General features: G+C 40.3%; 1 protein-coding gene across 1 annotated transcript in view; it reads left to right on the top strand.

Annotated features, from left to right (window-relative positions):
* LOC111861418 (mannose-P-dolichol utilization defect 1 protein homolog) overlaps positions 1 to 11561 on the top strand; it is a 137873-nt gene extending 126312 nt beyond the window's left edge. The window contains exon 5 of the mRNA XM_023845963.2: positions 10370 to 11561. Within this exon, the coding sequence (XP_023701731.1) occupies positions 10370 to 10594 (225 nt within the window). The 3' untranslated portion in view covers positions 10595 to 11561. The remainder of the gene's footprint in view (positions 1 to 10369) is intronic.
* The last annotated feature ends 2204 nt before the right edge of the window (positions 11562 to 13765 follow it).

Below are 13765 nucleotides of genomic sequence, written 5' to 3'. Positions count from 1 at the left end.
TCTTTCAAAGATGGTGGGACTCCTTGGGCGAGTGATCAGCTCTTCGCAAGGCCGCTTCCTATACACAGAACAATAAAAACAGAATAAACGCATACACACAACAAACGTCCTAGCTATGAGTGGGATTCGAACCCACGATCCCAGTGTCCGAGCGAGCGAAGGCATTTCATATCCTAGACCGCGCGGCTACTGTGACCGGCACAAGATTAGTTAGGTATGACAAGTTTTTAAGAACGCATGTGGAAATTGTTATGTATCCCACTATTCCATTCTTGCTTCGTAACGAACGGATTCGCTGGAGTGTTGTTGCGCCGGAATATGTTTATCGTTTCGTAATTTTGCACCGAATGCACGAGGTTCGAAATGCCAACATGAACTGTGAACAGAGAATATTGGTTAATTAAACGTCATCATTAGCATCGTCACTCGTCACTGTTGTTCACTCTCCATGTACGAGTATTATCAGATTAATCCCGTCCATCTTTCACGTTTATCGGGCTCGTTCTTTCAACGCCATGGGCTTAATCTGAAAATGTCCATGGTAATAGAAGAGTGCAGTATTTCATTGCGGATTATATCTAATTTCATTTCTGTTCTCGAATAATGACACCATGGTGTTGTCTGCCGACATCTCTTCAAGATGGAAGCAATTAGATTTTCCAAAACGACGGTAAATCAGTCCCTACAGAACGTTATCATCCTACAACACAGTAACGTGTCATGTGGTAATGTATGTCGGTCTGGGTACGTGCTCCTTACACTTCTGTCTTATTGCAGTGCGTTTTGTCTGTTAGAGAACCTACCTTAAATTAATTTCTATGGAATAACAATTAAATACCATTGTTTTATACAAATTCTGTTTCCTTCTTTCGTTACATCTTCTCCTTATTTTTATTTTCATATAGAGACTTTGAAAGGTTGAAGTTTTAATGTCTACGTTGATTCAATTAGGACTTTGTTGTGACGCACGTGAGTTTTGTGCCTGACGCGAGATTTCGCAGTTCACATTCGGTTCTGGTTGTGTTATTCTTGTGGCCTGCATGAGCGCTTTGAATAACGTGAAATTTGAAGTTTCGTTCTTAAAATACTTCAGTCCGTCAACTAAACTTAACGTAAATTATTGAGCGGACAGTTTTAAGCGTCAGAATTACTGGATTTTTGGACCTTGTCAGTGTTCCACTATTCTAAAAAAAAAAAAACTAGAGAACAACGTTTCGGAAAGTGGATCTGTTTCTATCCTTAGGTGAGGGGGGGATACACCTAACCTGTACGTCCTATGATTGAGGTTAACTCTTTCTAAGGGACTCAACGGAGTGTTCCCGCACGTGGGGACGGAAACATACCTAGTTTCAGAAGCGTTGTGTTCAATAATTTCGATTGTTATACACCATCGTCAGAACCCTTTAGAATCTACTAGTTTTTAGCCTATATTCCTTATTTTGAAAATATAAAAGTAGGCTTATGAGATCAACTTGGTCTCTATGTATCTCCCCCCCCCCAATCAACCTTTGAATGCCTGAACCAATCTTTATGAAACTGATATGTATATCATGGCACCTGAGCACATCTGAACAGCGTACTTCATAAATGCCTCCCTTAAATCTCTGTGTGTATGTATCTCTCCTATCGCTGCTAGACAACGGCTCTGTGAGCACGTTCCCGCGTCGTTTTATATACGGTTCGTGACGTATCAAAGAAAAATAGGCGCTTAATTTTCCTAGAACAGTTGCCAAATTTGTGAGATTTGAGGTTCTTACGGCATTGACTGTAACAAATGCTATCGTCAGGGGTGTGATTCCGAGGGTGAGGAAATGTGACGCACTGTAACTAAAGCTCTGTTATAACCCATACACATCCTACAAATCACCGTTAGTGAACTCAAAATTCTATTCAGAACGACCAGGTCTGGAAACGAACAGTATTTTTCTTGTAAGATTTGAGGCTTTCACGGCGGTGACTATGAAGAAAGCAGTCTTCTGGGATTTAGCACCGTGTATATGTGGTGTTAACCGACGTTTCGGAAGAACGTATCGCCTCCATCTTCAGGGTAGAAGAAAAAATATAAGAAATCCGCAAGCGAAGAGACCGTGAGAACCGGTAAAAGCAGCTGCAGTATTTTTCTTGCTAAGATTTCTCTCAAACCTGACACGAATGCGTACCATGCATTTACCATAAACCTGTCATCCGTGCAGTGCCTTCTGAGAACTTCCGCGTAGAGGAAGGAGAAGACTTGAGGTGTTAATTCTGAGCCAACACGTACATGTTCCTCTCTTTCTGCCCCATCAGCTATCCCAGTAACCAGGGGGTTATCGTGCCTCGCGCGCTGGCCTGAGAAACAAAGGCTTATGGTCGTAGTGCCGGGTCCCTCGAGGCAGGCTTATCTGAAATTAGTGTGAACTGGGCCCATCCCAGTGAGTAAGGGTCTGCTGGAGTGAGTGCGGGAGGGGTAAGGTTCCATGGTGATTGCTCAGTCCCTACAAATCTTAGTGGTCCGTGCGCGGATCTTGTCCTGAGGCAGAAATGAAACATAAAATGAATCATTCAATATCTAGACAGTTTTGTTTACATTGGAACTAAAGAATCTCTAAGTAGTGCCATGCTACAAGCCGGAAGGTCGCACGTTTGATTCCCGAATAGGTCATTGGATTTTTTTCAGTTGGCTTAATTCTTCCATCTGTACTATGGCGCTGGGGTCGACTTGACCTCTAACAGAAATGAATACCAGAAAATCTTCTTGGGGGTAAAGGGTGGCCGGCGCGTAAGGCTGACAGCCTCACCGCCATGTGTGAGCCGATTGTCTATAAAATGTAGGAGCAACGTTATGAGCTTCCACGGCCTGTTACAGGGATCCTTTACATTTTTTTTACCTAGTATCGGCTTCCCCTTACTGTCTTCCCGTTTACAGTCAAAAAAAAAAAAAAAAACAAAACAAAGCCAAGTTCAAAATGGATTTAAATGTTATGTAATAATTATATTCTAATCGTAACTTGCTTTTAGGAATTTGGACTGCAAATCGCAAAACACTGCGATTATTTTATGTTGTGTAATATTATCGCTTACTGTGCGGAAAGAACATAAATCATGAATGTGTGAAACCAGTGTCGGGATGGCTTCATCTTCGACCTTGAAGATGGTGGCAACATGTTCCTCCGAAACGTCTGTTTATTTAAGAAAACTACACGGCGTTATATCATAGAGGACAGCACTTTTCTATCAGGATAATATTCGGACCAATAGGTGAAAAAAGGTAAAGTTGTCCCTGTGCTTAACTAATTAAGGACTAGGCCATGAAGTCGAATTTGGAATGGATGTATAGACCCATATTTTCTTGAACTCGGCACTGGTTAGAGATGATGGTCAGCTTCAGACCCTGGCCGCTTTACCCCCGGGGAATGAGCCCCCGGTACTCATTGGATAGGAAGCTGGGTGGGCCCCAGAACCGGTGTGGACGAGATGGAGAAGTGAAAACTCTTGACCCCACCGGGACTCAAACTCCGATCCCTTGGTCATCCAGCCCGTGGCCAGTCGCTATGTACGCTATCGCTGCACCAATATTCGGACTAAGGAAATATGAAATAGGTGGACCGTTTAGTATTGTTAAACCTCCATTACATGGCAGCTTGTGATCTATACTCGTCGCCTGAAATTCGTAGCGTCAGATCTAGTTTACGGAGCAGTCAAAATATGGAGGTCTCTATCAGCAACAACAAATTTCGGTTACGACAATTCTTTTTTTTTCCTAGCTCTTTCTTTTATCTTATAATAACTAAAAATATAAACTACCTTTTCTTTGGTTTAGTGAAACAAATGTATAAATAAAATATGTGGATTGTAGTTCTCTTTTCTGGATCCCCCTCCCCCCCTCCCCAAAATCCGGCACTGAATGAACATGCAGCTCGGATAGGGGAGACATGGAAATATTCCCACCCGAATGGCTGAGAAGGGTGTAGGAAGATTATGTTAAAGATGGGGGATTGTGAGGGTGGAAAGTGAATGGAATTAGCTTAGGATCGAGACCCGAGATAACTCAGTCGGTATAGTGACGGAATGCTTGCTGGACGGCCAGGCTTCGATTCCCGGCAAGGGCAAGAGATTTTCCCCACAGGATTCAGACTCAATCTGGGACTCACCCAGCCTCATCAAAGGTTACTGGGGGCTCTTTCCCCTGAGTTAAACCGGCTGAGGCGTGAAGTTGACCACTCAAGTTCATCTAGTGCTGAGGTCAATAATGGTGGAGCTCCGCTCTGTCTTACTTCCTCATGGTGCGGCGCTTAATTAAACAGAGAGACGATTTTACCTCTGCCTTTTCTAGCTGATGGTCATTTCCAGTAATGAGCTTTGCTGTTAGCGTTGAACCTTCATATGTTATTACCAGATAAGGTAAAGGTAAAGCTATCCCTACAACAGGTTGTGAAGGCCCGTAGGGTTGTGAGAGGTCGAGGTTCCCACATTTTCTACACATTCTGCTCACAGATGGCGGTAAGGTTGTCAGCCTTACGCACCGGCAGCCCTTTACCCCTAGGAAGATTCCTGGTATTCATTTCTGTTAGAGGCTCAGTCGACCCCAGAGCCATAGTGCGGTTGGAAGTATTAGGTCAATTGAAAAAAATCCATCTCATCGGGACTCGAACCCTCTACCTTCAGGCTTGTAGCATAGTGCCTCAACCAACTACGCTACCGTATGCCCTGCTTTTACCAGATAGTTACAGATATTTCATCAAAAGTTAGTGAACATACATAGGCCGCGCCATAGCTCAAGCGGTTAGTCCCTGGCTCCCCACCGCGGCGACCCAGGTTCGATCCCGGGTCTGGTCAAGTAGGATTTGTGGTGGACAAAGTGGCGCTGTGGCAGGTTTTCTCCTAGTACTTCGGTTTCCTCTGCCACTCTTCATTCCACCAAATTCTCCATCATCATAATCACCCGATGCAGGCCACAATAGGCCAATCAGTGGCCGCCGTACCGGGTGGACCCAGTTGGACTCCACCCCCCATTAAGCGAATTAATTATTAGTAAACATACATTCATTTCGGGAAATGATAGTATCGGGCTCATATATTTTACCATATAGATAAAGGATCGTTACTATAGCCTTGTAGTATAAGAACGGTTTTAATATAGTGTATAGATAAGTGATAAGAGTTTATTCTGGGGGGAAATGTTTGGTTCGATTCTCTGGATTTAAAAAAAAAATCTGTCATCATACGTTTAGAACTTGATTCGATGGACACTTTACGTTCGGAAGCATTCTAACGTTTCTCGCGTTCCCTTTCGATGATGCGTACCTCCTTCCCAGTTGCACCAGCAGTCACTGACCGCAGGTACGTTTCTAAAATGTTTCTTACCATCGGAATTTGCCTCCAGGGACTGAGGAAATTCACTGTAAACCTGTATCAGAATAGCCTGGTCTCCGGACCGAGATTTAAACTCCCAACCTCCGAGATACGAAGCAGATGTCCTACCCACTTGACATCGACTGTCAAAATCTCCGTCCATTCCCAAGGTTAAGAAGGCGTGGTTCTTTACCCTCACTCACACATGAGTCATCGTAGCACTGTGCTTACACTCAGTCTCTGTTCTTGTTATAATTAAGTCATAAAACATGTCGAATTTAAATTATTGCTAACGAAATAATCAAAACAGAGTTCCGAGCAGATCACACAATGCCTGCTTACCTAAGAGCGTGAGGTATAAAAATACGATCATGGGTCCCGCAGAACCCGGAATCAAGAATGACTGTGCTGGCGAAGGCCAGCTGCAATTTACCGGAAATCTGAACCGAAATCGGTGATGTATTTCAGAAATTGGCCGTGCTTCACTACTTAAATAATAATAATAATAATGTATTTGCTGTTGTATTTATGTGAAGAACTTATTGCTTAAACATACCGTATTTACGCATGTATAGGCCGCGTGCGTGTATAGGCCGCAGCACAATTTTCAGACAGAAATTATAGAAAAAATAATTTTCTTGTAATATTATTTCAGGAGCAGAACACCCTGTATTACTAATTATGAATATGATTTTTTTTAAATGAAGTGTGATTTCGAATATTTCGAATATAAGCCGCACCCCAGTTTTCCTCTTGAATTTCTGGCAAAAAAATGTGCGGCCTATACATGCGTAAATACGGTAGTTGTGTGTACGTTAAATTTTTTGGCGACATGAAATATTCGCGTCGTGACCATGTTTTAATTGCTGATATACGAGTAGTATTCTTGCATAATGTGAAATTATATTTATGATTTATCCGTATATCAGATTTCACTTGCCTAGATCCAGCGGTTCATTAGGTACTACCATAAAACCGAAAGAAAAAGTGAATTTTCACACGGCCACCATGTTGTTATTTTACGTTAACACAAAGATAATGCTTGAATTACGTATAGTTGTATACTTCCCGTAGAATTATTGCTGTACAGTATTTCATAACCCTAGACGTAATGGCGCTCCAACTCCAACTCTAACTCTAAGTTCGCGAGTTATGTTGTTGCTGACTGTAGAGAATTAAAGAGTATATTGTGATGACCTCCCATTTCATAACGTTAATACCAAGTTTTGTGAAAACCTGTGAACTGAAGTAGGAGTTGAAACGGGGAAGCAGAGAGCACGATAACCTGAACCCCTCATCTTTTTTTTTTTATCCCCGTAAGGAAGGAAAATAGGCTAACAGCTGCATTTGTTCTTCCAACTACGCTACCGGGTGGAGATAGCCTCTTTGGATTATTGTTTTTGTGTGTCTGTTGTGGGCGACGACTGCCTGGTTGGGGCCACTCCAACTGCAGGTGTACACGAGGTTGAGACGGTCTCGCGATAACGCGTTCTTCCGGTGGGCATGAGATGAAGGTGCGATATGTATGCTGAAACAGCGGGACCTTTGTAGTATGTTGCTTCTGCTCTTACTCCTCCTCCTTCTGTTGCTACCTAGCCTCTTTTTTTTTTCTTCTTTAAAGATTTGTCTTGTCTTGTTCAGCCTTCTGAAAATGCTATGCCCCTGCCTTAATCTGTAGTGTTAGTTTCCAGACATCAACGAAACGATCTTTATCTTTCAAGGTGCTGCGTTGTCTAGTATTCGAAAAGACTAATTTTGAGGCTCAGTCTACAGACGTAAATTTCTTCTTGTCCTCCAATTCAGAGATTAGGGCGACGGCCTGTTCCGGCTTCTGTGAAACGTGTTGCATCTTGATATATCTCTTTCTTCCTTACACGAATTACTCTTAAGCCTATTGGACTTCATAGCCATCTTTTGAATGGTCTCTATATCCTCACGGTTTCTGTTGAAGGGGAACTTGTTTTTATCCACTCTATTATGGTGGGTCAGCCGTTGTTCTCAGATGTCGTCTATTCATTTATTTACAGCAAACAATTTTAGTTTTTCTCTTAAGAAGGTAATGTAATCTTATGGGATCGCCTTTGTGTTTGTCTCCATGCCACTCTTTCGCCTCTTGAACCAATTGTTCGATTTTCACGAAATTCGGTATGAACTTTGGGCAGTCAGTAATAACAACATGACGTATGTGCGAAATTGTGAGGGGGCTTGACACTCGTGACACGCATGTGTCCTAAATGATGTAAGGTAACACATCTTCAAGAATATGCAAGTTTTTTTGATACAGTTTTGTGTGTATTATGAAGACGAGGGCGGCAGGAATTATCTGTAGCCTTCGATTTGAAGACTATAGCGCCTGAAGAACTATTGGAGCTAGACTTAGGGAACCTGGTATGAACTGCTTGAATTTTTTTTCATAATGCAGGTACGATTTCCATGTATGGAACATGTATGTATACAAAAATGAGGTACTTCCTAGTCTACGTTCCTTATTTTGAAAAAATGAAAGTAGGCTTATGCGATCTCAATGCTTTCTGTATGTCTGTGTTTCTGTGACTCCTCCCCCTATTAACTTCTGGAAACCTGAACCAATCTTTATTAAACTTTATATGTATATCATGGCACCCGTGCCCATGTCAACGGCATACTTCATAAATTCCTCCCATCAGTCTATGTCCCTCTATATGTGCCTCTCCTATCGTTAGGCGAAGGTTCGGTAAAGTGTATTCCTCCTTCCATTGCCAGGCAACGGCTCAGTAAACACGTTCTCGCTGCGACGAATACACGCAACAATAAAAGAATTGTTGGATGCTTGTGTCTATTGGTATGTGTGTATATCTCCATGTCGTTGCTAGGTAACAACTCGGTAAAGACTTTTCCGCGGCAACGGAGGGTTTTTGGAGGCGTCATATCATATCAAAGGAAAGCAAGCGATTAGTTCTTCGGTAAAGGCGTTCCCGCGGCAACGAATTGGAGGCGTTTTTTTTTTGTGGTCCGTGTCGTATCAAAGGAGCATAGACGATTAATTCTTCCCTGAAGTTCCTATATTCAATCTGAATTTTGCCTGTTTCCTTACCGTCGCTTTGTTACGTAAATGTTACAGTACAAATCCCAGACCCTTGACTACCAGTTATCACTATTAAAAATTAGAAATCTGTGAGCAGAGTATACAAAACTAGTATTTTCTAGATTCTAAAGGGTTCTGACGATGGCGGATGACACAGAATTACTGGGTTTATGGACTTTTTCCATCGTCCGGAACTCTAGGTAATAGAGGACACGACGTTTCGGAAACCGGATCTGTTTCCATCTTCAGGTGAGGAAGGAAGACACCTACTTGGTTGGGCCTGTTAGAAAGACCTAATCTCAATCACTCCGAAACGTCATGTCCTCTGTTACCTAGAGTTCCGGACAATGGAAGAAAGTCCAAGAACCCAGTAATTCTGTAGTAGTTACCGCTGCTGTTGGTACGCACAGGAATCGAAACATTCCTAGTATTTACTGCTCTTTTCAGAAAAAAAAATAGCCCTTACCATATCGTCATTTGCCGGACTGAATTCTCGCTGATATTTGACATAACGAAAGAACGTTCCATGTTTACTGTTCTTACTCGTATTAGGCGTCCTTTTCTACGTAAGAAAAACAACACCTTTTGCAGAGGCCGTGCCCCTCCCTCTGTGACCCAGTATCTGAGGCTAACTTACATTTTTCAAAAATCGATATTAGATACTTTTTTTCGGGCAATTCAGATTTACATCCTTATGGGTTCATAACAAAATCCATTTTACATAACGTCATAAATGAACGTCTTCATATATAACGTAAGTCATTGATCACATTTTGCTAAAATTCTGTATGACAGCTAAAATCAAAATGGTCAAATAATATAATTCGCATGTCTCTCAGCTCGAATTTCACCAAAATTTTATTAATGGCTTATGCTTTACATGCAGAAGTTCATTTGTGATATTATGTAAAATTGTCTTTGTTATGATTCAGTATGATTGAAAATCGAAAATTTCTGACAGCTTTTAGTGGGACTCAAGAATGTAGGACGTAAAAAAAGAACCCTTTAGGCGTAGATACTCAGTTCGAACGGACGGACGGACACGCCCTTCCCGTGAGGCATTTCTTAACTCTACACATAACGCCTCAGATGCACAAGTTAAGAACTAAAGAGAAATAGTTTTAACTAAAGAAGATGTGGAAAGAACTAGTTCAGACTCAAAGGAGCAGTAAGTACTAGGTCCCAAAATGTTTGTTACGGTTATAACAACAAGTAGGGAGTACTGTGCTTAGGGATATCCAGTTCTTAATACTAGGAACTGGCAGTAACAGATTAGGGCTTTAATTGTAATGTTTATGTCATAGCCAACTTCGTAAGAAATACTCATACTGTTCCTGCTTTCCGAACACTTAAATTATAAAACTATAAATTATAAACATAAGTGGTTCATATAACACCAGAAACTTGGCGATACTTTGTCGCAAGTTCAGAAGATAAATTTTAAAATATTCCTTTTCTTCAACTGTAAGTTATATAAAAGAGGGTGATTCTAAATTATTGTCGCAGTTTCAGTTTATAGTCCACGAAAATCCCGACAGTAATTTAGAAATATTCTGTGCTTTTCTTGTAAAAAAACGCTCGTTGTTCATGTTTTTACACAACTAGCTCGTATATTTGTCACGTTTTTATTCTTGATAAGAATGCTTTCCGTTTATAGGCCACGGAAACCCCGAAAGTAATCTAGAATCACTCTGTACTTCACTTCTGAAAAAAAAAACGCTCGTTTTTCATGTTTTTACAAAACTAGCTCGTATATTTGTCACTTTAATTATTTCTGTTGGATTTTATGATTTTGCTTGCTTCCATCTATATATATAATTAAGTTGTGGAAATCCGTTAGCGAGTAATGACGCTAAAAACAGAACTACGTATTTTCTGTCGTTGCGCTTACTTTCAAACTAATTTTTTTGGATACGCCTTCTCCTCTCGTGTCCATCCCCGATAAGAGGTGTTTTACTATGTCTTCTGTTACAGCTGATCCAAGCAGTCACCAATTACAAGAACCGGAGTACAGGCCAACTTTCAGCCGTAACATGCTTCATGCTGTTCTTTGGCGCGCTTGCCCGCGTGTTCACGACCATACAGGACACTGGTGATAACATTCTTCTCTTTACCTACCTTTGTACATCGATACTGAACGGTATCATTGCCGGGCAAGTCCTTTGGTACTGGAACTCTGACAAAGACAAGAAAGATTAGATCAAAACATGCTCCTTTTTTTTTTTTTGCGATTATTTTCTTTTGGTGTTGGAAGATTTCAAGGAGGTGTATATATTTTTCACAAATTCCAGTTGATATATTTGAATGTCTTGTAGGCATAAAAATGCGTATACTTGAGACGAGTTCTACCTTTTGGGATATAACGCCGTGTACATCGGTGAAATCAAGCATCCTCTGCTTGCTGCCTGCTTTATCATGGGTTCTCTCTTGGCGTACTAGTTGATCCTGAAGATGATGGTGATGTGTCCCTGAAATATCCGTTGACTTTCAATGGACTTACATGACCTTATATACCAGAAGATCGAACTCTTTACAGTAAACGCTGTGAGAACCTCAAACCCAACGCATGTTTTTAAATTCAGCTTTCTTGGTAATCTGCAGTTTTGTGTTAATTTCATTCTATCGGTCCATTAGTAATGTGAATTTTGAGAACGAAATTTGTGATATAAACATTGTTTCGTGCTGTGAATATATCAGAAAAGTGAACGTAGTTCGCTGCTACATTCCAGTTCATTTTTTTTTTGAAATATAGTTAAAACGTATATAACATGAAATGTTAATAATAATTATCTCCAGTCTTGCCATTCAGTTTTTTTAAATCAGGGTCATGCGCACTTTACTTCTAGCACGTAAGTGCTGATAGTGGAGTTGCTTTTGTATCAATGAGCTCTCCCATTGTCATTGTTACTCCCATAATCTATCCGGCGTCATAATATGCAGCATCTTCGTGTGAGAAAATGTTACTAACATTAATTTTTCTGCGTTAATTTCTACTTCCTTGTTTGAGTGTTATTTCCTTTAAAATGTGTCTCGTCGTATGTCTTCAGCACAATCCTTGTATCTTCAGGCGTTGAATCTGTTTCTTATAACCAAGACCCGGATTTTGATGACATGTCATCTTTTTTTTCCTTGTATCCTTTGCGATGCTCTTAAATATATAAATCTCGGATATGAGCTGCTGGTTACAGAAATGTAAATTTTATAGGTAATTTTTGTTTTTATATTTTTAGGCTTAAGGTCATTTTTTCATTTTTGTCGTAATTTTTTTGGTAAATTTTGGGACTTTTAAGGGTATTTCTTGTCATTTTTGGCCATTTTAGAGGATTTTTCTTCGTACGTTTTCTGAAACGTGAATAACATGGAAGCGAAGTGTTCTTTCTTTTCTCCTTTAGGTCATTTTTCTGGATTTTTTCGGTCATTTTTTAAATATTTTCAGGTCATCAAAATCCGGGCCCTGCATATTACATTTTTGGGTTATATTGTAGGTCATTTTTCTGGATTTTTTGGTCATTTTTAAATATTTTCAGGTCATCAAAATCCGGGCCCTGTTATAACACAGTCAGTAGCAACAGATCTACAGCTATAACCAGAAAATTTGTAATGACATTGTTTTTCTTATTGCTACTGGGGTGGGACTAAATCCCTTGTACTCCGGCCACTTCTGCCCTATTGTACGAGCCCCAGATGATAGGTGAGGGTGATTGTGGAGCAATTGGTGGAATGAAGATTGGCAGGGGAAACCGAAGTACTCGGAGAAAACCTGCTCCAGTGCCACTTTGTCCACCACAAATCCCACTTGACCAGACCCCGGATCGAACCCTGGCCACCGTGGTGGGAAGCAAGCGACTAACCGCTTGAGCTAAGGCGCGGTCACAATTGTAATGACAGTACTACAGTTTTAACGTTCTTTCATGCAACAAATGAAATAATCGAGTTATAAGTTATTTTTAATAATCTATGCATAACAAGATCCCGTTTTCTCTTGCAACTTTAGATTTTTAGAAACTGGGTGAACTGTATTGTGCGTGTAATTGTGTGTGTGTATATATATATGCAGGGCTATTATAAATTATTTAACTGAAAAGAAGTGTGTTTTGAAAGAGTTACAGCCACAATCATAAAACAACTTTCAAACAGCAAGGAAACTCACAAAGTTTATCTACAGATGGTGTTATTATATGGTTGCCAACACAACAAACTCCAAATTAATAAACTAATATTACTGCATTAACGTTTATATGACTGTTCTCTGACAGTCTTTTGAATTGAAATACAGTGTGTGTGGGAACCATTATGCTGTCATTTTATCATGCATATTTTCTTAATAAACACAAATTGTCACGTGTAGGAGGGTACGCGCAACGAAAATGACGGATTCTAGTTCGGATGATTGGACTTATAAGCACCTTGGTTACACTCTCGCTCAATCACATTTAAACACAGCGCTATCGTTGATTTACACACACTGGTCCTCTCCCGGTACCACAGCTAAACCTCAGGCACTATAGCAGACTCACTGAAACACGCACTCCAAGTATTACACATGAATGACGCCTTATAATCACACTTCAAGTCTTCACAAGACAACGATGTCACAGAAGTCACTACCCAGCACTACCCATGGGGTTAAAAATTGTTAATGATTAAATTGCATACCAAAAATGTACAAATTGACTACCTTCTGGTCTATATGAAGTTCATCTAACATGAGCTTATAAAAGTGAAATGTGCACTCAGGATCATCTTCTAGTCACCCATGAGGTAATCTCGAAATTTAGTGCTTGAATTTTGATTAATTTAATATCATTTGATATATTTAAGCATCCTGTTGCACTATGCACTTCTATATGTAATAATACAAATGCCGTCTTGAATGCAACAATTTATTTGGTTGTAGTTCTTTGTCTTTTCTTCCTCTACACTAATGTTTCGGCCGTAACTGGCCACCATCAGGTGTATTTTTCAATACGTAGCTGTCACACTGCAACACAATCCAAAATCTAAAACACCAGCCTGTCAGTTTTGTTTAAAATCTCGCCAACATACGCTCGTCAATTTGATTTTAGAATTCCAGTTTAAAGTTTAATTTTTTTTTAATTTAAAATTTAAAATTTGAAGTTTTAAATCACAGGGATACCTGCTCTTGTCTACATGTGCTGCAGCGGTTATTTCTTGTTTCCAGCACCATTCATGTATTATTCTGTGCAGGCTCCCTGTGTGTGTCGCTGCTCATCTTGAATATTTTTGCCGAAACATGTAGTGTAGAGGAAGAAAAGACAAAGGACTACAACCAAATAAATTGTTGCATTCACGACGGCATTTGTATTATTATATATAGATCCGTTGGTATGACCGTGTATAGATTCCTCG

This window comes from Cryptotermes secundus, unplaced genomic scaffold, assembly GCF_002891405.2.
Source record: "Cryptotermes secundus unplaced genomic scaffold, Csec_1.0 scaffold646, whole genome shotgun sequence".
NCBI classification, from domain to species: Eukaryota; Metazoa; Arthropoda; class Insecta; order Blattodea; family Kalotermitidae; genus Cryptotermes; species Cryptotermes secundus.
This window is presented reverse-complemented; position numbering and strand designations above follow the sequence as displayed.